Source organism: Thunnus thynnus, chromosome 12, assembly GCF_963924715.1.
Source record: "Thunnus thynnus chromosome 12, fThuThy2.1, whole genome shotgun sequence".
In the NCBI taxonomy this organism is placed as follows: Eukaryota; Metazoa; Chordata; class Actinopteri; order Scombriformes; family Scombridae; genus Thunnus; species Thunnus thynnus.
In genome coordinates, this window is record NC_089528.1 from 1,860,135 (window position 1) to 1,884,321 (window position 24,187).

General features: G+C 38.3%; 1 protein-coding gene across 4 annotated transcripts in view; it reads left to right on the forward strand.

Moving 5' to 3' along the window:
- Positions 1-24,187, forward strand: part of si:ch211-207d6.2 (sickle tail protein homolog) — a 118,641-nt gene that overhangs the window by 65,946 nt on the left and 28,508 nt on the right. For all 4 annotated transcript variants that reach the window (XM_067604800.1, XM_067604801.1, XM_067604802.1 and 1 more), the window contains 7 exons: positions 8,407-8,695; positions 10,909-11,185; positions 15,067-15,384; positions 16,700-16,804; positions 17,957-17,991; positions 18,826-18,995; positions 21,040-21,215. In XM_067604800.1, the coding sequence (XP_067460901.1) occupies positions 8,407-8,695; positions 10,909-11,185; positions 15,067-15,384; positions 16,700-16,804; positions 17,957-17,991; positions 18,826-18,995; positions 21,040-21,215 (1,370 nt within the window). The remainder of the gene's footprint in view (positions 1-8,406; positions 8,696-10,908; positions 11,186-15,066; positions 15,385-16,699; positions 16,805-17,956; positions 17,992-18,825; positions 18,996-21,039; positions 21,216-24,187) is intronic.

Consider the following 24,187-nt stretch of genomic DNA (forward strand, 5'->3'; position numbering starts at 1 on the left):
TTACAGTTGCATAGTGGGTAATGTAGGCACCAGGTTTTGACGATGAAGAATAATGTGTGGAATAAAAAAGACGATATAGCTGGTTCTGGTGCATCGATTTTGATTTTTTGAATGATAAGAAAAAAACAATAACTGAGCTGGCTTAAGTTAAATCCTTGTGTTTGATTGGATTTTGTTGTGGAATAGAATTAGTTCAAAGTAGCAGATTTTATCGTTCTTCTGATCTTTGACTGCATTGTTATCCTCTTGAAGCTGTTGACTTTCCGCTCTGTCATCTGTAACTAAAGAAACATAAAGACAGGTCTTCTCTGGTGTTTAGGTCTATCTTATAAATCTCTGACACAGCATACAGTTGATAAACGCTCAGTGTGAGCAGAGCTGCTGCTGAGATGCTCACAAGCCTCCTTAACCTCCTGGTCTGCTGATAGTGATCACAGGACAGGCTGACATACACTATGATACATGTATACACACACACACACACACACACACACACACACACACACACACACACAGGGTGATCCCAGTCAATCCCAACTCATCCCTCTGAAGCAGCATCAGTGTTTTGAGGTCATCACTTACTTAAGTTTAATGAATTGTACTCATTTGGTTTCGTTCCAAGTCTGATGATCAGAATAGAGCTGCATATCCTCCAAACTTCATGGGTAACTGTGTAATTTGCTTCCTGGAATGTCTCTCAGGTTTGATGGCCAGTTTAACGTATAAAGACTGTTCCTCTCCTCTTCCCTGGGACTCTCTGGGAATCTCAAGAGGGAATTAGTCCTGCAGCTCTGTATTCTTTGTTGTCCCTCTTCTGCACAGGTCTGCAAAATACAGATAGTACAAAAAAAAACATTTATACTGTACAAGTCTGGAAAAAGACAGTGTTTTCCTCTCACATATACTGTGTATCATATATAGGAGACAGGTCAGAGAGTGTGGATTCACAATTGAATGCTTCACTTCTCTATTTCATCAGAGTAAAAACAGCGATAAGATAGTAACCCTCGGGAGTGAGGTTCCTTGTACGGGTACGGCGGATGCCACTGGGCATGCGCAAAATGTGGTTCCGTTTACAGAGCTTCGCTAGCTTGTTGTGCTACATATCACAACCTGTTGACTTTGTACTACATTATAAATTTCTCAAAGACCTGCATTACAGTCAACAGGTTGTGATATGTAGCACAACAAGCTAGCAAAGCTCTGTAAACGGAACCACGTTCCCACACATGGAGTGGTGGGTTATACATGGAACATGTCACCCAGTGCAGCGGTGTGACTCACTGATGTGTTTTTAATAGTTTTGGACAATCCAGGGATAAGATATATCAGACTTTGGATTCACACACAATACTTGTAAGTAGATCAGTTCATTGTTGGTTTGCACATGAGATTTGTTGACAATAACAAAAATGTAGAAAATAACCGTTATTAGAGTCCAGCCGGCTACTTTATTATATTAATTTTTGATTCAAATAAAACGGGTTGTGATTCACTATGCATATACATTTATGACCGCTAGCCTCTGCTTCAAAACAATGCAAGCATGATGATAGAAAAACGTGCCTATCTGTCTGTATCAGTCCTGCCCACACATGCAATCTTCTCACTCTACTCACTGTTGGAAAGAAAACAAATAAGCATATTTCCCAAAACATCAGCTGTTCCTTAGTAAAATTCTGGACTGAGAGAAGAGTAGGTGATCCCCTTGATTTGCCTGAAAACATGAAGTGACCACACTGGAAAGTAGGAGCTTTTCAACTGACAAGCAACAATATGCAGACTATGTCGGAGCAGGATATAGAATATGAGGGAGGGAAGACAAATGGCATAGATAAATATCAGACATTCTGTCACTGAGGAGTTCCCTGAGCGCACTGCTGTGGCTCTCCACCGCAGATGACCCTGTGCTCTAGCAGTGGGCGGCTGTCTGAGTGTATGTAGGAGTGATATGAGGAAAGACAGGTTCAACAAGGCCACAGTAAACACGCTGTACCCCATAAATGATGCACTTGCCTCTGGGCCAATCAGCAACAAATACGTTACCTTGTTTTGACGTATAATTATAGCATCCCCCCGAGCTAATCAGAGTCGTGTTGGGAAACATCAGTTCCCCCGGCTCTAACAATCCAGCCTAAACCCACTCAGTGTTGTCTGACGTTCTCTGTGTTACAGGCACAAGAATCACAGAAGCTATGTCACTGGGGGCCAGTCAGTGCACTTTAGAAAATGGCAAAATACTGATAAACTCTAATGAGTGCTGTTTTATACATACAGACAAACTAATATATTGTAATCATGTACAAGTAACAGTGCTTGTTACACGTGACTCTCTCATGCCCTTAAAACAAACTTTTAAGGGTTGTCCGTGTTATGTCTGTGTCGTATCCTTTCCACCCTGTTTCAACTGTGAATGATACAAAATCTATCCGAGTGAAATCTCCACCAGTTGCTCAGTGCATCAGTTGTGCTTGAAAAAATGGAGGAAGAGTAAGGAGTGGAATGAATGTGGCAACACTGGGAAGGGCAAGTTTAGCAAAAATGTCTATTAATCCTCACAGTGCTGTAGACTATATGAAATGGTTAAGTTGAAATATATTGCCCAGTTCTTCTAACATAAAATTACCCCTGATTTTTAAAATGTAATACCTTGAAAAAAGTCATTGTCTTTGTTTGTCTTTGCCAATAGGGTAACAGATCCATGAGTTTGGAGGCTTAAACACTGCACAGAGGTTTATAATACAATGAGATGATTTTACAATTCTGGAAACAGAATGGAAACAGCAAATATCTTCTGTTTTGACAGGCAGAATTACACCACTCACATTACAAAGTAATCTGCCAATAGTGTGTGCTTGCAGGTATCTGATTGTCCAATGATCTGATTGTCTGATTGGCCAACACAGTGGTCTTACTGAAGTGAATGAGGTTGTTGTATTTCTTCATGCTGTGCAGATGTTGGTGTGAACATGGGCTTGATACAGGGGAATGAACACTAATGTGCTGAAGGTTGCTCACTATAACAAAACATATTTACATTATTTAACCCTGGTTTCATCATGAAGGACAGCAACTAACTGACTAACTGGTACATTTATAAAGTAATGTTCCTGTCATTATATATATTAATGTTGTGATAACTGGAGAGCTGAAAAGCCAGAGGTCATGTGAAGTGATATCTGCTCAGCCTCTCACAGCGTGTCTGTGACATGCTGCTAAAGGAGGAGTTTGACTAAGTCCATGCTTTATGTTCTCAGGGCTGTCCTGATAACATGACATGTTTACAAAACGCTTAATTACACACTATCACTGTGGAGCCAGCTATTATTATTAATTATCATTGGAGGTTTATGTCAGTTAGGAGGTCTGATTCTGTCTAACTCTGGCACTAGTCTCACAGATAAGATGCTGACATAAACTGCGTCCTGCATGTTCTCTGGCTGTCCACTGCCTTCTGTTTATCTCACATACATGTGAACAGTAGGGTATGACCCACTGACAGTCTAATTAGTCTCATGGAATGTTGTGTTCATTCCCTCATGTTACTTTCCACATGCAGATAGTGTGCATGCTTAATGGCTGACAGTGTAGATTCCTGTGCATAACGTCATTTCTGTAGAAATCCATTAGTATGAGTGTTAGTTTTGGTCAGAAACATTTTGAACAATACATCAGAATCTTCCTCAAATACTTAATTAATCACAATAGAGGGCTGGAAACTGTTTGTAGTGTTTCAATGGTTTTGTTATTATTGAACTTGTATGGAGGCTACAGAGAGTGTGTGTGCTGGGAGAGGAGATGCAGCTTTAAAGCTGAAGTGAAAGACAGTCAGAGCAGAGTCAAGAGTTGGAAGCAGATCTAGTTGTTGTGAGGGTTCTGCGTTAACTCAGTTTGTGCTGGAACAATCATCTGATTGACAGTCTGCTCTCCTTGTGTAACTGGTCTGGATGTTACACTGCAGGCTTTATTTCATATTTGATTTTCACACTCGTGGCAGTTTATGTGTTATGACAGGCCCTTTTGAAGTAAACAGATGAATTTGCATGTCACAAACTCAGTCATACAAGCTGTAGCTGAGCAGCTACATGAGGATTGACTGTGTTCATGCTGAGGTAAGTCACAAACAGGAGAGCATCTTTCTAAGTATTTAGAACTTTTGACAGAGCTGTGTGTGTTCTGTGGTTTGGATCAGGAGCTGCACTGCACCGACCAAACTCGCAACTATGAAATATACAATTAAAAAAAAACTGTAATAGTTTCTGGTTCTGGGTGTGCAACCTCAATAATGACTACCTATACTAAATTATGTCAACTTTGGCACTCACTTTAGTTAGACTGATTTAAATCATTTCATTCAATATTGATCTAGACAAAGTGATTGTACAGCTGGTTCTGTAGACAACAAATGCTGATGAATTTCAGAAGTTTGTTATTGTTAAATGATAAACTGTTTTTTCCAGAAAAAAACATCTGTACTCAACATAGTGGGACTCATAGTGATAACAGATTTAAGTGTGGTTGGGTGTGCAGTAGAAAACTGCTCTCTGATAGAAAGGTGTAGAAATTTGTGTTGCATGATTAAGGAAAAAGGCAAACCTGATTATATTTAGGATTGAAGCTCATCAAAAGCAAATCCAGTATCAAATCCACTCATTGAGTCTGAATACTATTAAATTGCTTATCAACTCCAACATATACAAATAATACACTAAAAAACTACTAATAGTACAAATAACTAAACTAAAACTGAGCTGAGAGATTCATTTCACATCTGTATTCATTGATGTTAGATGAATGCAGAAATGCTGCAGTTGTGAACAATAGAGCTGTCGCTTTTTATTTGAAATTTGAAACTACCATTCAAACACGGGAAATACTCAAATATTAAATTTGTTGTAATTTGTTTCAATTCAAAGTTGTGCAGCTAGTGTGTGTGTTGCAGTCACATACAGAGCTGTTGTGGTTTTTTCCTCACAAAAAACCACAACATCACAGATGTAATGAAGGTAGAGCCACATTCTCACGTTGACTGACATGTTTGTGTTTCTGGATGACTTAACATCTGTGTGTTGATTCTGAATAAAATGTTGTGACTGGCCACAAATGTACCTTATTACACATAATATATAATTGTGCATGCATACCTACCCTACTACAGGTTGTATTAATGAAGCACATTTTTTATAATGAAAGTAAGTACAACATAAAACAGACAGGGTCGGTAAAACTGAATTTAACTTGAAATGCCTACAAGGTTCAGTGTTTCAATGACCTCTAACTCACTACACTAAAATATCTGTCTCATTTAATTCAGTCATCTTTTCAATCATATATACTGTATATATTTTGGATTGTTCATCAGAACTTCTGTGAGAGAAAGAAGAGCTTCAGAGCATACATGTCTTTTTGGTTTTAAACCAAATTTGAGGGTTAATATATTACACTGCACTGTAACTTTTATTCTCTTGTTTTATTTATTATTCCCTTTCGGCTTCTTTTTATCTCCAAATTTAACACTTCTTAATTGTTTTTATATGTCTTTTTACTTGTGTTGCTTTTATATTCTGTTTCGATGCCTTTTATGTTCTATGTTAAGCACTTTCAATTGCCTTGTTGTTGAAATGTGCTATACAAATAAAGTTGCCTCGCCTTTTCACTTAAGCTTGGAATGAATGGAGCAGAGTGAATGCCAAATACAATTAGACTCAATCATTCTGTGCTGTTGAGTCACATTTGTGTTGTGATGATTATGATTAATAGAGGGAAGTAAAAGGAAAAGAGAGAGAATGTCAGAGGCAAAACTTTAGAAAGACCTAGCTAAGGGGGACAAGTTTGTACTATACACCACATATTATACCAATGTCAAACTGACTCTTTATGGTCCACTGCTGTGCTTTCACTCAATTTCTAATATCAGTTAGTATAAAAAAATTGTTGTTACATAAATGAGACTTGGATCAGAGTGCACTGAGATGTTACATTAAAGTGTGTGCAGTCAGTCCATGTCATACAATCCAAACTTTTTCTGTCTGGACGTAGATGTAAAAAAACCCAAAACAAAACATTTTATTCTCCTTGTTTGAGGTAAATAAAGACAAAGAAAAATATTCTCCATCTTGCCATTCACACATTGGATGTTGACTGGTTTACATTTGTTTTTAGCTGAGTTTAATGCCTTAACATTATCTGGGTCTGGTGCAATATGACCAGTGTTGTGCAAGTAACTTGTAAATGTAATAATTTACACATTACATATTACTCCCTAAAACTAGTTTCATTACTCATTACTTTACTTTCATTAGACAGCTGTCAGCTTTATCAAAGTTGCTTTTAAGCAGCTTCAAAGCCTCCACAGTCACATGTTCCATCTTCTGTGTTTAACACATGTAGAAGAAGAAGAAAAGGAGACGTTGTGGTTTAACAAGCAGCCAGTCGACAGTTTGGAGGTATTTACTGACCATCAGTAGCAAGTTTAACATTAGCGGCAGTGACTGCATGAAGTTTCACCCTCTCAGTGAAGCTGCTTTGTTCTCACAGTCTCCAGCTGAACTAAAACAGCTGATTCCTGAATGTAGCCTTACCAGTGGCTGGACCAGACTGTCCACTGAATGCACAGAGACCAAACTGATATCAACCCTCCATCAAAATACCAGAAAGACAGCAAAGATGTCCTCCCCCTAATTGTCCAAGTAACGGAGCCTTATTGGGATTAGTAACTGTAATGTGATTACTGATTTTCAAATCATAATCCCTTACACTACTGTTGCTGAAGAAAACATGACTGTAATCAGTGAAACAGTAATACATGACTGCCCAACACTGATAAAGCTGAGGATGTTGAAAACAGTGCAGTTTTATACCAAGCTACAGGACTGACTTCCTCTGTGCATCATCAAGAGATTACATTTTGCTCTTCCTCCACTGTCTTTTGTGAGGTATGGCTCCAGTCTGCCTGATTGAAAACATTATATACTGTAGACTTGCCTCATGCAGAGCCAGTGAGGTTGATAAAAGTTAGAATTTTATCATTAAAGAAGTTCATGAAGTCATTACTACTGAGAGCTATAGGAATACATGGATCAATAGAGTTATGACTCTTTGTCAGTCTGACTAAAGTGCTGAAAAGGAACCTAGGGCTGTTTTTATTCTCTTCTATTAATGCTGAGTAATAGGCAGCTCTGGCATTACAGAGGGCCTTCCTATATGTTTTAAGACTATCTTGCCAGACTAAGCAAGGTTCTTCTAGTTTGGTGGAACGCCAAATTTCCGCGATGTTTGCTTTAATTTGCAGGTTTAGGAGTTATACCAGGGGGCTAACCTCTTATGTTTTATTATTTTCCTTTTTAAAAAGGCGATGGAGTGAGTCTGAGTCTGGAGTGAGCCTGTGGCACTATCATAACTATGTGTTCATCTGTGTTCTTGGACAGTTTCATGTATGCTGGGTTGTATTTTGAGTATTATGTTTTATATTTTAGCCCTGGTTTTCTGCTCAGTCTTTGTTGGATCCTCTGTTCTGTTATGTGGAATTTGCTCTGTTCCGTTCAGCCCGTTCAGTTGTGTCTTGTATCAGTTCTGCTCAGCTCAGCCAGCTTTTGTTTTTTGCCTGCCCAGTCTCAGAAATGAAGAAGGTTTTCCTCAGCCCTGCTTTTTAGTCTCTGCATTTGAGTCCACCTGTTCTGCTAATTATCAACCACTACTGCTGCACTACTACTTAACAATAACACATAGCCATTTATATAAAATATTGATTAATGCAGCTTTAAAATGGAAACTTAACTGGAAATTAAACTAGTTCAAGTAAAGACAACAAACACCTTCACAAGTGCAACAGTTCAGATTAGAAGAATAAGACTCAATTATATAAAATCTTATTAAAAAAACATTTTATAGGCTTCTACAAAAACTATAAATAACTAAACTATACAACCAGTAAAACATTAAATGTAGTGTGGTGTGCAACCTGGGCAAGCCTGTTATGAGCATTAAATGAACCACCACTGACTAATCTTTATTTACCCTTTCTGTGTGTATAATTAAATCTACAGTAAAGCTTTTTTTCAGCCATAATTTATGTCAGCAGATTGAACTGGAATCAAAAACATCTTTTCAAAACTTATCTTTGTCATTTCTGTACCACAGTGTCTTATCGACCTGTGTACTGTCAATGTACTGTACAGTATCTGCCAGTTAAAATCTGTATTGGTTGGACTTTAAAATGCAGTTTGGTTTCAAATAAAAGCTGTGTATATTTCTGTTTTGTAATGAAAATGATTCTCATATAATAGTGGGTGTCTGGCATTAACATCCCGCTGATTTGTGTTCTCAGTGTCCTGGTGCAGCAACATCTCTTTCAGTTTTATCAGCTTTTATTATTGCTTTTTATCGCATTTTGTTTGTTTTTGCCAGATATCCAAAGAGGTGTTGTATGGTAGCCACAGTCCAGTCCACACCCTGTCATCATCCAGCCGCAGCACCCTGCACAGCCTGCAGGGTTCAATGTCCCCACCCATGGTCCGCTCCATGCCCTCCTCTCCCTCCAGGATGGCCTATGGCGGGGGGAGCACACGAGGGGCAGCAGCTATGGTGGATCCTGGCAGTGCCACATTACCACGGGAACGGCTGTCAGGGGCAGGGCGAACCAGCACCCTCTGTACCAGCAGCAGTGCCATTCTGGAGAGGAGAGATGTCAAGCCTGGTAAGATACCTGCAGGGTCAAATCTCAACACACAGATTTCAACACACACACACACACACACACACACACACACACACACACACACACACACACACACATTCTAATTAAATTAATTCAACACAAGTAATTTATGAGAGTCATAAATTAAATGAAGTGAAATAATGCCAGCAGTCATATAGTAAATGCTGCTCCAGTTCCTACACCTGTTGTTATGCATCAAACCACCAAACATTTGTCACATATCTAGAGGACTGAAGTCAGAGGAGACCATGGGCCCTGTTTACACCTGGCACTAACATGTGTCTCGGGTGATCCGATCACAGGCGGACAGCTCTAAGTACAGGTGTGAGTGCACGCAAGACGCATTCAGATCTGTTCATTCAGACCACATTCGGAGGTAGTCTGGGCTAAATGTGGGCACATTGATTTAGTAGGGAAGGACCGCCCACTCAACTGACTCCTCTATTTTGCTGCAGATTAGGCAAGGGAAGTGCATTGCAGCCTCCTGGTCCAAAGCTGTGTTCAACTTGTTTGATAACAGGATAAATAAATTCATTATTTTGTTTTTCCGTTTTTCATGTGAATTAAAAAAATGTAGTCCACCCCCTGTTTGTCCTGTTCTCCTAACCCTTTGTCTTCTTCAAATCAGCGATTGGAATAAAAATTAAACCAAAACCAGACAATAACTTGTTTTTCGCTTGTCTGTCTCAAAACATTTTTCAAAAGCTAAATGTTGCTGGATAGTTTCCTCTGCCCCGTCTAGTTGATCATTGCAGTTTTTAGTTTTGCTGCGCTGCTTGACATAATGATCTCAGGATTTATCAGGAGGACGGCTGCTTTACTCCAAACAGTTTCAACGGCTGAACCTGGACTGTGTGTGTGTGTGTGTGTGTGTGTGTGTGTGTGTGTAACAGCTGACCTGAGCTGAGGAATGAAGAGGAACCTTCATAGAAATGTTGTGGAGTCAAAAGTACAATATTTGTCTGTCAAATGTTGTGGAGTAAAAGTCATACATTTCCAAAAAATGTAATACTCAAGTAAAGTACAGATACTTGAAAAATGTACGTAAGTACAATACTCAAGTAAATGTACTTGGTTACTGTCCACTCCTGTATGTATTACAGTCTTTTAACAATTGGTTACCTGCACGGTCCAATACTGAGTACACATCTTCAAAACTCTTCACACAATCAACACAACAGCAACAATTATGGACCAAACTGTGACACATTTGCATTGCTTTCGCACAAAAGGTATTCAGTGATTACAGCCTTCAACTGTCCTGAATACTTTTCTCACTTAAACAAAAATAAGCAACAAAACTCTGTGGATCTGCAGCACATTTTACACATTTACGTCCTCACTACCAAACTCTTCAGTTTATGTTCAAACACTAATATGTATTCATATGGATCATAAACACTGAAATACATCTATATTCAACCAAAAAACAAGACGTACTGTCAGAAATAAAGTCCACTGAAAGCTTTCCTGCTGCATTTCTATGACTGGTTCTTGTAGATACACTGTTGTACGTTCTATAGAGAGCTACACATCTGACTGTATTTACACAATATACACATTTCTACACATCAACCATTAAAAAACTACATATACACATTAAAAGAGTGATGTAACTTAACTGATTGCCATAAAAAGATCATGTCCTACCTGTTGATAGTGTTTTATCTCTATGAGTTGTTGTGTTTGTGTCTGCTGGAAGGATTTGTTTTTGTGTGTAAAATGAGCTGCTGTGTCCAGTAGTGTGTTGGTAGAGTTGAAGATATATGGACTGAGTGTTGAACCATGCATGGAACCAATCATAAAAACTGTAATTTCTTAGCATTTTTTTATAATTCTTCTTTTTATGGTACATTATTAATTATTGATTATATTTGTTTTTACATGTCCTGCTGTTTTTACCATGTTCCAACCTATAATACTGTTCTTCACTATGCCACATGTTTTTTGGAATATGTAGTCATGTGCATAGTTAGTTTATATAGTCACGTCTCACTTGAAAATTAGATCTTAGTCTATTAATCGCAGATTTTACATATTAAATAAAGGTTATTTATATATTTGACTGAAGAAGATAAAGAACCAGAAAGATGTCACAAGGACAGTGAAATTAAATAACAAGCCTTTATCTGTGTATCTATCTTATGTGACGTGCGTGCGTGTGTGTGTGTCTGTGTGTGTGTATGTGTCAGATGAGGATGTTGGCAGCAGTAAGAGCATGGCCCTGGTGGTGCGTGGTGAAGGAAGATCACATTACCCAGACTCCTACTGCTCCTCCCTCCAGGATGGAGGAGGAGGTCGCCTCAGCATCACTGCCTCCCAGTGCAGCGCTCCCCCCTCCCTCACTGCTGACATGGTGGATGCTGGAGTCGCAGGGATACCTGGGGGACTGCAGCAGTTCCGGGCCTCCATTAAACCCCTGATGGGATATGGGGAGAGCATGGAGCACCAGACCCTCTCCCTCCACAGGTACACACGCTGATTTAAAACCCAAATACACATACATATATAATGCCTTTCTTCAAACCAGTCACATAACCCAGACCAGCTGTAGTTGCACTTAAAGAGGTTGACACAGGTCATGAACCTGCATCAGCCTGCTACCATAGCAACTGCAGTATATTACTGTAACTCTTCTAATATTGCTTTTCTTTTTTGTCAAACAAGGGCAATATGGATCAAATCAAAATCATGATATCAATAAGAATATGTTCTCTGATATCGATACATGCAAAGTTATACAAAACCATATAAAATACATACAAATGATGCTCAATGACTAAACAGTTTCATTGTTATGTAATGTATCAGACAAACTCTTCACACATTACACAAATATCCCCTCCAGACATGTTTTAAGACATGTAAAAATATTCTGCTTTGACAAATAATATTTGACTGATTTGGAAAATGACATCTTTTCCTTCTCCCTCATGTAAATATCTAGAATCTATGAATATGCCAATATATATATTTTTTTGTTATACCATGTTCTGGGTGAATGATTGTCCAGCAGGTGTGTGTTAAAACCTTTTATTGCACAGGTAGTTTGGCTCAAGTTTAATCACCGTTCTAAATTCATCCACTACCCAACCTGTAACCATAGCAACATTAGAGCACAACTGTCAAAACGTACTCGTTATGAAGTTTTAACGAATGGGACACAGCAGAGGAAAAAGAAATGAAGAACAAAAAGAAAGAAACCAAGCAAAAAATGGCACAAGGAATTGACACCTGATGAGCTTAAAGGGATAGAGGAAGAGAAGGATGAGATTAATACAAACAAGACAACAAAATGGGCAGTTAATATACTGAGAAACTTTCTCTACCAAACACAAAAGAACACTAATTTGAAGACATATTCTGCAGTTATGCTTAAAGACACCTTATGTGAATGTTATGCCTCGGTTCAGGCTGGCAGTGAGTGCAGTGTGGCAAGTTGTCATGACAATGGTAAACTCTTGCTTCATAACCTTTTGATTTTGAGAGCAAAACTTTCACCAGAACTTTGTGAATGTTTTTATTTTATATTGTTGGCAGATGACCATGGTATAAGCAGGATAATCAACTTGTAGGTGTGCGTTAAACGGTTTAAAGGCATAACATGGAGGTGAAGAAGTGGAGGGTGGTTCATCACCTACATGTTGTGCCTTTAAACCATTTAACGTACACGTACTCGTTGATTATCCCTTAGATATTAAGTTCATTCTAAGTGTATGTGCACTGGAGGCATAGATATAAAACACTAGATGTGATGTGGCATAGTGACTTGCCATTCTGAGATGGAACCATATGGCAGCCACCTTACCTGGGTCCAGTTTTAAACTTGCTGTAATTGGAGCCTATAGTGAAAGAGGCTTATGCTGTATTTATGGTCATTTTATTTTTCTACCAATACCATTTTTTATTCAAAGTAATGAGCATAAGACAACTATGCCTGTCTAGACCGAACCAAAAAAACATAGACTCTGGTAGAATTTTGATTATTACAGCTCTAAGAGAACAAATCATGCTTTCAATCATGAAGATAATCACATAATTGTGCACTTATATTGCAGACAATGAATTTAATTTTTCAATTTTGCCTTAACTTAAAAAGAAGAACTGTCTTTGGTATTCTTAATGGCTAATATACTACATTAAGCAATATCTTTTATGTAGAAATCGTGAATAAAATTCAGTATTGCGGCCTATATTGGCAGGCAGTCACAATCAGAAAAACAAGAGAATCACATCTATTGTAATATATTATTATATTTATTATTGTCATAAATTGTACATAAGGCTAGAAATATTTCTCTCTCTCTCTCTCTGTCACACACACACACACACACACACTAACTCACTGGCAAATACTTCCTGTTTCGCTGTTTTTTTGTGTGTTGTGTTTGTTTTTTTGTCGGTCAACCGGCATGGGTTTTGTTTTGATGGTGAGTGTTAAGTAGTTAAGTTGCCTTTTTTGAAAGATATTAACATGCCTTCATATATAAAATTTGCTCCTCTGAGAATTGTCACCTTATTGTGGTGGAGAGGTTTGGTGTCCCTGTAACCCCGGGAGCTGTGTTGTTTGGGGCTGTAACCCCTGGTAGGGTCTCCCAAGGCAATTGGTCCCACATGAGGGTCCAGACCATGAATGATTCATAGACCTCAATGAAGCAGCATTTCAGGCATGTGGGAACCAAGACCACCCTCCTGGAACCTGAAGAAATAATGGAGCTGATAAAGACTGGGGTCAGGTGCATTGCCAAAAGGGTAGCAGGCAGGGGACCTGGACATGCTGATCCCAGGCATCATGAACTGGTTCTAGGGACATGGAATGTGTCCTCCCTAGTGGGGAAGGAGCCAGAGCTAGTGCAGGAGGTGGAGTGGTACTGATTAGATAAAGTTGGGCTTGCCTTTATGCACAGCACAAGGTCTGGACCAAAGTCCTGGAGAAGGGCTGGGCTCTCTTCTTTTCCGGAGTTGCCCAGGGTGAGAGTTGCCAGGTGGGTGTGTTGATACTCCCAAGTCTGGTTTTAAATTTTAAGCAAATGCATTATTTAAGAGCATCTAAGAAAGTTTTATGTTTAAGTGTCATGTGTTTGCCTTTGCCATTTTTAATGGTTCTTGAAAGATATTTGGTGAACCAGTTATTGATGTATTAGTTTATTTATGTGTTGAAGTGGTAATTCTTGGGAGATGATTAAAGGTAAATGGTTTTGCAAATTAATTTTTGCTCTCTCTGCTCCACATTGAACCTTGCATTTTAGTGGCCATGTGTCCTACATTTTATGCTGGTTGACTTTTCCAACAAATGTTCACACTTTGTTTTGTACTGTTAATGATGAAATAAAATCTCAAATTCAAAGGTTCTATGAAAATCTACTAAATTTTTCTTTCAGTCTGCTTGAGGTCATTTTGGGTTGTTTAAATGTATTGTGTGTGCTTATTTTTGCTCAGAAACGATCTTTTAGCTTAAATTAATGTTGTCCATCACATTACAATGTAAAAAACAATCCGCTAAATTTTCATTTTTCCAGATTTTCATTCTGACTCACCGCTGAAAACTGTAAAAAAAAATATCTGCAGATTCTGTTTCGGCTTTGTTATAACTTATCTGTTTAGCAAACAGATCAATGCTATTGAGAGCAAGCAATCACCAATGACTTTGACTTAGAACTCAGCTAGTCAGTTACTACCGTTATTACTGTTATTACTGTGTATTACTGGCTATAACTGCAGTAGTAGTGCAATATAAGCAGCATAATAGAATAGGTTCTTAACAGTCAAATTGCATTTGTCCTTATCTAAAAGAATGCAATGAGAGTTTTGTAGATACAATAGAGGAAGAGTGTGGGCTCATGCATGTACAAGTATGTGTTTTAAGGAGTTTCTGTTTAAGTGTGCAGAATATGGGAGTAAGAGTAGGGAATGGAAATGTATACAGTAAGCTGCTACACAGAATTGATCACTGCTGACTGATGACTGCAGTAGGGGAAAAATCAGTAAAACAAGTGGCACTAATTGATAGGAGATCAAGAGGGCTGGTGAGTGATAAGACTCATCTTCAATAACACATCAAACAATAAAAACACATCAGTGACTGTAGTAACTGCAGCATGACATGTGATTTTTTTTAACTTTGGAAGGCTTTTTTGATTCAATCCCTGATCTTTTTGTTATGCTAGCATCAGGGTATTTCCCACATATAACTCTTCTCTTGAGGGAAGAATGCAGGATTGCATAAATCAACTAATATTCAAGTTCATGAGCAGAGAACATTTTGCTAGTAGTGTTTTTCCATGTGGGGATCCACCATAGTGACAAACTGTGTATTAATTCATCTGTTGTTCCATCTGTTTTTCTACCAGACAGAAAAGCAGAAAGTATGGTGACAGCCAGCTTCCTCCATTGGGAACCAAAACCCCGCCCTCCTCCCCTCACAGAGTGAATGAAGTCAGGATGATTGACGGACAGATCATTGGAGGGGTGGGCCTGGTGTGTCCGGAGAGGATGTCACCGATTCGTCGGTCCGTGCGGCGGGACAGTAATGGGGCCACGGTAGAGATGGTAAACAGAAGCAGAGGAAGCGGCTCATCATCCTCTACCTCGTCTGTGTTTGTGGAATGCCCTCTGGGACAACCTGAAAGACTGTTTCAGGATCACATGTCTCCCAGCAACAGCCAAAGGTGAGTAGAGACAAAGTAATCATCTTACTTCATTCAAAGCACTTTTTAGGTGTTTTCTTAATGAAGAAAGGGCCCACTGATTCTCCCAGTGATGATAACAGCAATCTTACAGGTCACTGCATGATTGGTTGGTTTGTAGTCATGGATCATAGCAGCACTCATGTGGTGAGAACTTGATCCTCAATTTCTGACATTGTCAGAATTTAGAAGCAGGTTGTCTTTGGTCTCTAAAGGTCTTCACTGGCCAGCAGTGAGCATGTCTCACAGTGCGATCTATCTCTTTTTGACTGATGATCAAAGATTTCATGAAATTTCTCTAACTATTGTCAACTTTTGTCTGTGACAGCCCAAAATTATACAGTGCATCTTCAAACAATCAACCATGACCTTAGCCTCAGCTATGCCAAGAATTTCCCAAATTGCTATTTCTGGATTAATTTTTTTGCAACACAAAGGCAACATTTTTGCCTTTTTTGCCAGAATTGTGGACGTTGCAGTTATGTGATAGGCGTCTAACCTAATGGGGCCCCCCAAATTTTTTGATTTAACATCGTCTGTCATATGTTTCAGTTTTAGAGTGTGAAAAAGCTCTTGTAATGACTCTTTATATTAAACATTAAATGTAACAGGCAAGAAAAAATCTGCTGATTGAAAGTAAGTGGAATGGTGGTACTGGTGGTTGTTCTTACAAAAGTACTTACAATTCATGCATAAAATGCAGCACAAAGTGCTTAACATAAAAGCAAATAGTCACAACATGTATGACTAAACAACAAAAAACAAGGAAAATAAAAAAATGAGATAAAATTAGTTGAAATGACAGGATGAAACAAGATGAAACAGCTGCCAGGTATAAACACTTCAGGAGAAAGCAATGCTAAAAAGATGTGTCTTAAGATTTCATTTGAAAGTGTCAACAGATTTAGAGCCTCTTAGACCCTCAGTTAGACTGTTCCAGAGTTTTGGGGCATAATTAACAAAGTCTAGCTCTCCAAGCCTTTTAGTTCTGACCTCAGGAACAATTAAGAGGTTTGAGCCAGAGGATCTAAGGGACCTAGCGGAGACATACATCTTATGTATCCATGCCAGATACTTTGACATCAATTATTGCTGTATTGTTAATTTTAACTGGAGAGAAGTACTGCATTTACCACTATTTGAGTGACTGTGTTTTACTGCTAGGGTGTCATTTTTTCAATTGTGACAAAGCTACATTTGAGCAAAAGCAGTAGCTGTTAGCCCACTATTATATTAGGATGCATGCACACTGGGAAGCTGTTGTGATGGTCACATACTGTATATTTATATGTTGCAGTGAGAGAATGAAAGCCATGGAGGAGCAGATAGCCAGTCTAGCAGGACTGGTGCACCATGCTCTGTCTATGGGATCAGATACTCCAGGAGTTAAGGACCCTGTCAGGTCTGTAACATCTTCCTTTCTCATCTTAAGCCAATGGCAACTTAAAGCTCCAGCAGTTTTGCCCATCATTCCGGCTGGTTATAAAAACATTCCACTCACCAACAACATTTCTGATCATTTGGTACACAGTAGCATTGCTGGAATGAGTCAGGAAAGCAACAATGCAATGAGACAGACCCCCAGCAGGGCTGGGTATCAAACCTCTACTTTCTTAGAACTGACCAAAATATGTTGACTATAAATTGGTGTCAGATTGTAAGTTTTATTCTTTGACCAGATATTGTATAATCAGGAAACATTGCTGATTTTAAACAGTATTCTATTCAGAAAGTACAGTGCAAGAAATGTACAAAGTTATTTTACTGCAGCTTGTATTAAGACAACATTAAAAACTGATGCACTGGGAAGTTGGCATATTTTGTTAAAGGTCCCCTCCAGAAATGTTTTGAGTAATAATTTGTGTCCAGTATGTTTTTTAAAAATTCTTAAAATGACATCTCCTCCTTCTCCCTCATTAAAAATCTATGAATGGAGGAGTTTAAATGAAAAATAAGGGTTTGTCAAAAAACATGTTGATGACAAAAGTGTTTTTTTGGTATCAGTACAGACTCAAGTATCATACTGGCACCCGTATCCAAACTGAAATTTAAGTAAACACACCCAAACTGTACACACACAGAATGGAAATCAAATATTTTATCAATAATTAGAGAATAAATGATTACATGATTTCTGCTTTTGGTTGAAAATTTCTGTTTTCCGAGTATGTCAGTGGGTCCAAGTTTTAGTGAGAGCTGACTGTATGAGATGAACTGGACCTTAAACACTTTCAGTACTGATGTCAAGAGGTGATAAGAGACACTGTAGCTATGAATCTGGATTAGTCATTTCCTGTCGGCAAAATACTATTCCAATGTTACACCAGAACTGAAATCATGTGCAAGTAGAAGCTATCACACTGTTTTTGTTTTGTTATGTAGTCCCTCTGAGTTATTCAGGATTATAACATGTACCTGCTCTGACAAAAATACATTGTCATACAAAATAGTAAGACTTAAAAGTTCTGTATGCACATTCATTTCATGCCTGTATAACCCCTGGCTAGACAAGGCTTGTTGGATATATTTACTAACCAGCTGTGTGTTTTTGTAGTGAGAATGGCGGACGGAAACTCAAAAGCAGACCTGGTGAGTTTTCTTTTTTCATGAGTATATTAGCCAATAGGACATGACCAATTGAGTACTTTACTCTTCACCAGCTAAGATGCCAGCTCAGCATAGTAATACTGAATTATTTGGAAATCATATCTTCTAGATACACGCAATAAATATAATACTTCTGATGTATGTAAAAATGTTTTTCTGAAGGATAAGCTTGGCAATTTTCTATATTTTTCTTATTGTCAACAAACCTCATGTGCAGAGCCAAACCAACAATGACCAAAGCATTCTGTGTGTATCTGACATCTAACATATTTTATTCCTCTGTGCCATAGACCTCCATTGTTGTCCAGAAACTATTAAAAACATGTCAGTGGGCCACACCGCTGCACTGGGTGGCATTGTCCTTCACTGCAAAGAAACAGCTCCAAATACTAATAACAGGGGTCATGTTTTCAGTCTCATGAGAGTAGTTCTGTGTAAGGCAGACACCACTGAGCATGCACAGGAACTAACCTGTTGTGCTACATATCATAAGCTCTTGACTTTGTAGTTCTTTACCACGTACGATGTACTGTGCAAAGTTGTGACATGTAGCAACCAGTGCAGCAGTGTGGCTCGTTGATGTGTTTGTAATAGTTTTAAACAACAACAGAAGTCTACGGCACAGAGGAATAAGATATATCAGGCTTTGATACACACACAATACTTGTAAGTAGATCAGTCCATTGTTGGTTTGGTTCTGCACATTAGATTTGTTGACAATAAGAAAAATATAGAAAATTTAAAAAAGCCTTATCCTTTAAAGGAGATTTTTTAATATTCAAAACATAATGACTGTTACCTTTCTTTGACCTTTAGGTGTGCTGTCTGAGTCCCAGAACATGACTGCTTTGATTGACAGCTCTAGCCCCGCCCTACTGGCTCTTGAGGCCATGCCCTCTGACGGTGGGCTGCAGCAGAGCTTGGTTTTAGCTAAGAGAAATGTGTCTGAGCTGCGACTGCAACTCAACCAACTCCGACAGTTACAGGTAACTGATCCGTCAACTGCTCAGTTCGCTCAGTTTTTCATTATAACAAGACTATTTTCTTGTTTTAACGCGGTCATTTTCATATTATTTATATTAACAAGATATCTTTAATGTTGTAATGACATTTTTCTCATTATTGCTACACATAACAAGAGACCTCTCTTGTTATATCAGCAACATTTTTATCTTATGTCATTAACTTTTTCATTATTACACTAGATAGATGCATAGATAGATAGATAGATAGATAGATATTTAGTAGATAGATATATAGTATGTTATAACAAGAAAAAGTACATAATAATACAGTGGTTTATTTAAAAAAAAATGTATATATATATATATATATATATATATATATATATATATATATATTTGTGAACGCATTTTCTGTATTTCTGCATAAATCTGACCTAAAACATGATCAGATATTTAGACAAATCCTAAAACTACACAAAGTGAACCCAATTAAATGAATGAGACAAAACCAAATATTTCTGGTAACTGTTTATGAGCTCTGCACATCGGCCTGGAGGAATTTTAGCCCATTCCTCCTTATAGAATAGTCTCATCTCAGGGATGTTGTGGACTTCTTTGCATGAACTACATGCTTCTGGTCCTTCCACAGCATTTCTTTAGGATTAAGGTCAGGACTTTGACTCAGCCATTCCAAAATATTATCTTTCCTCTGCTTTAACCATTCTTTGGTAGAACGACTTGTCATTTAGTGTCGTCATCTTACTGCATGACCCACTTTCTGTTGAGCTTCAGTTCACAGACAGATACCTTGACATTTTCCTGTAGAATTTGCTGATACAACTCAGAACTCATAGCTCCATCAATGATTGCAAGCTGTCCTGGTTCAGAGGCAGCAAAGCAGCCCAAACCATAATACTACCACTACCTTGTATCACAGATAGGATAAGGTTGTTATGCTGGAATGCAGTGTTTGCTCATTGCCAAACATAACGCTTCTCATTCAAGCCAAAAAGTTCAATTTTGGTCTCATCCATCCACAGAACATTGTTCTAATCACCTTCTGGCTTATCCATGTGGTCTTGAGCGAACCGTAGACTGCAGCAATGTTCTTTTTGGAGAGAAGTGGCTTTTTTCCTTGCAACTCTGCCATGCACACCATTGATGTTCAATGTTCTCCTGATGGTGGACTCATTAATATCGACTGTAGCCACTGCAAGAGAGACCTTTAGTTTCCTAGACATTACCCTGGGGTCCGTTGTGGCCTCCCATACTATTGCACGCCTACTCTTGGTGTGATCTTTGTTGTTCCACCACTCCTGGAGAGGGCAACAATGGTGTTGAATGTCCTCCATTTGTAATAAATAAATGAACAAGTGTAAGGTTTTTGTCTCGTTTGTTTAACTGATGTCTTTTTATCTAGTTTTAGGACTTGAATGGAAATCTGATCACGTTTTAGGTCATATTTATGCAGAAATAGAGCAAATTCTAAAGGGTTCACAAACTTTCAAGCAGCACTGTATATACCAGTGTGGCAGATTCAGAGTAAATCCTTGTCTCTGTCTCTGCATGTATGTGATCAATCATGTGATCACCTGAAAGCTGCTCTTAAGGTTAGTTCCTATACTTCACTGTAGGATTAGTTGCAAGTGCATGAAATAAAACTTAATCTAACGATATAAACTAGTCATTTTTGGTAACTGATGTAGGCTACAATGTCTTCTCTTTAGGCACTGACTGGATTGTGTTTCATTTTAACAACATATGGAAATTTATTTTTATTATATTACCTTTGAGCAAATGTCTGAACAGACTGCATTGCTACAGAAAGGTCAGGGGATGACCAAAAAATATATGACCCATCCTTTGGGGACCATAAAAATAATGATATGTAACCGAACAACAATATGTACACCAAATGTTTTAACCTGTAATTGTTGAAATATCTTGGATCAAAGGGTTGGTGGGACAGACAAACCAACCAGCTCTGGCTTCCTGTAAGCTTCAAGACAAGCTAAGAAAAAAGTATCATTGTTGTATCCTAATTTCTGAGTCCATTGTGTTCCAGCTGTCAAGCCAGGAGGCCGTGGGTTCAATGCTGCGGATGGCAGGTCAGGAGCTGGTGGTGTTAATGTGCGATCGGTTGGCTCAGTCTGAGGAGGCAGCATACAGATGGAGAGCTGAGATGGAGGAGGAGAGGATCCACTACCTGGCTACAGAGGAGAGAATCCTCACACAGCTCAGGTAATACAGTTTCTACTGCTGTCTGAATTCAGTTGTTGTTGTTTTGCCTGGCTTAGTCAGAAAAAAAGAATCATACCAACATTTAAAATGTTACTAAAGGTCTTACTGTATTTTTAATGTCCGACAAAACAAAGGTGATAGTGAGGTAAATACTATATATGTTGTCACCACATGGAATCCCCTACTGTAGGACTAAATTTCAAAATAAGGGTTGATGTTCACATCAATGCATCAGTATTTCCAACAAATCTGAAAGTAAGTGACAGGTTGCGAAATCCTCCATTTCCCTGAAATGTTGAGATATTTGTTTTTGTCATGACAACACTATTTTAGCACATCTAGGATCAGGTCTGACTGTCTTTGGGTCCCTTTTGGATATTGTCTCTTTGGTTGTCAAGTTGGTTACCAGTAGGTTTTCCACAAGTCCGTTTTGTACTGGGTCCAAATATTTCACACAGTACAAAGCTTTCATCCCAGCTATTTTGGGAATGCATTTGAAAACATCCGTTCCATGTAAATATAGGATGCCAGCAGTAAAATGTGCTTGAAGTTAGAGCACAGATTGGACCGTCCATTAGTGTGTGATTGTGATTGTGTATTTTTGGAAGTGGTGATTTAGCCTTTTCAACATTGGCACATTTGCACTGACATCATGCCTGTAATGATAGGACTGCAGCTGAAGTCAAATCATTGGTAGCACGCAAGACACAGCACAGCAACATCTTTAGGCCCAGAGAAAATGTGAAGAAACATATTGTTAAGAATAGAGTCAGGGTAGAGGGAAATGATTTGATCTGCTATGATGTGAGTTTCCAGAGAGATCAGGACTCATTCTCATATTAGCATGAGAATCAGTTGGTTCATAGCACAGTGGAAGCCTGGCATTTATCAAACACAATGAGTAGGAGTTACTGGCTCTTCATTCAGAATATAATACAATTATCTCTCAGCACAGCAATACAAATCACATACAGTACATCACTAGCAAAATGCCAACACATCAAGAAAGAATTAACTTCATTAGTGCACTTTTCTACAGGAAATGATGGGATAATAAATAAATAAATGTTTAATATCTATTGAGAGCTGAAGTGTTGGCTTCTTTGTGTTTTTGTATGAAGAACATCTTTCAGCACTCAGCACTTATGCTGAAACATAACACTGAGGTTCTCTGACCATATTGAAGCTCATCAGAGTTGTAGTTGTTGAATAATAACAAAATGCTGGTTTTATCTTGGTTTAAATTATGAAATGCACAGATTTTACTGTTCAATACAATTGTATATAACCATTTGTCTTAGAATGTGGTAAACCTCATTATCATGTTTCAGCTTATTAGGTAGATGCACAGATTTGATCATAAAGAGATACTCCAATGATTGAGTTAAACACTTTCCAGTGGTCAAAATCAAAGCAGCTATTGTGATAGATAGATATTCTGACCTCTAGTTTCTAGTATGGGTCAAATTTCAAACACACTGGTTCCTACATTTCCTATAATGCAACTCGGTAGCATCTTTCATTATACGGCCCCTGTCTCTTGAATGCTAACTTCTTTCAAACCACACACCTCAAGTTTGTAATGCTGGCTTTATAAATTTTAAGTCTAACCCTGATGACATCACTATGACATCGTCAGGGTTATTTTCATGCTTGACAAAGCTCCCCTAGAGACATAGAGGACATTATATTATTTCACAGGCTGACTAGCGTTACTCATTATGAGCAAACTTCATGTTCTTTTGTTCTTTTATTTACTTTATGTTACTAAAGACGGCGGGCAACATGCATATTTATATATCTAGAGTTACATCCTGGTAACTTCTATTTTGCTTTGTCTCGTCACTGAATATGAGACAGTGTTTAAACTATGTTTAGCAGTGTTGTTTCATTCACAATGTTTATTCATTGTGAGCAGAAATAACCTTGTTAACACACAACTACAAATCCAGCTTGGTGTGCATGAACAAATAAAGAACTTCTGTCACATTCAGAACAAAATTAGACACACAGGTTCTCATTATGGCTTGTGTAACATTCTAGGCCATAAAATAAAAAATAAAACACAATCATCTAGAAACTACCACTACCAAAATATTCCAGGGTGAGCATTTTTAACATTATCATGGTTCAAAACAATTCTGCCCTGCGTCATACAAAAAAATCCCAGTGTTTTAGCTCATATAAGATGATGGCACCTGCTGTAAAATGACACACGAATAACACGTCTTTTCAGTCACATGTCAGAGTGCAACATGTCCATGAGTTCTGTGTCCACTGCACATCCATCTTAAGATATTGGGAAATGTTATGTTCTGATCCCGTTCCTATAACTTTATTATAGTTATAGGAAGTTTTATGGTTGCTAATTTGAGATCACAATGCTTCTATTTTCACCTCCACACATGTGATGTAGGTGTGGAATCAGCAGTAAACACCCCAGTGACTCAGCAGTGCTCACCTGACAAAGTGCGTGCACTATTTCTGTTCAGCTTTTGAATAAGGACACATGGAGAGTATGTGTTTGTCGGCATGTCGGCCCTCGCTGTCAAAATATCAGCAGTAGAGGAAGAGACTTATTACTACAGAAATCTAAAACACATGAATTTAATTATAATTGCAAATATAGCCAGCAGCAACATTTTACTGCTGTCAAAAACAGAATATCTCCCATGTTTGAACAAAGATAGGCAGTCTTGACCTCACATAGACCTATTCTTTTTGATTTCAGCCCAGTATTGAACCCTAACTTCCATCCTCTTGCTAGGTTGTGGACATGTACATGCACAGCGAGAGGGGTTCAATGGGAGAGTGGTGCTTCACATCAATGACATATTTATTACTTTAAGAGTGGGCCTACTGCACAGAGAAGCCTAGTATATGTATACAAAAATGTTCAGCTTATTGTTTATTTTATTTCAATTGCCCATGGGAGAGAGGAAGAGTAAAGGAGGAAAATCCTTAAAAATAAT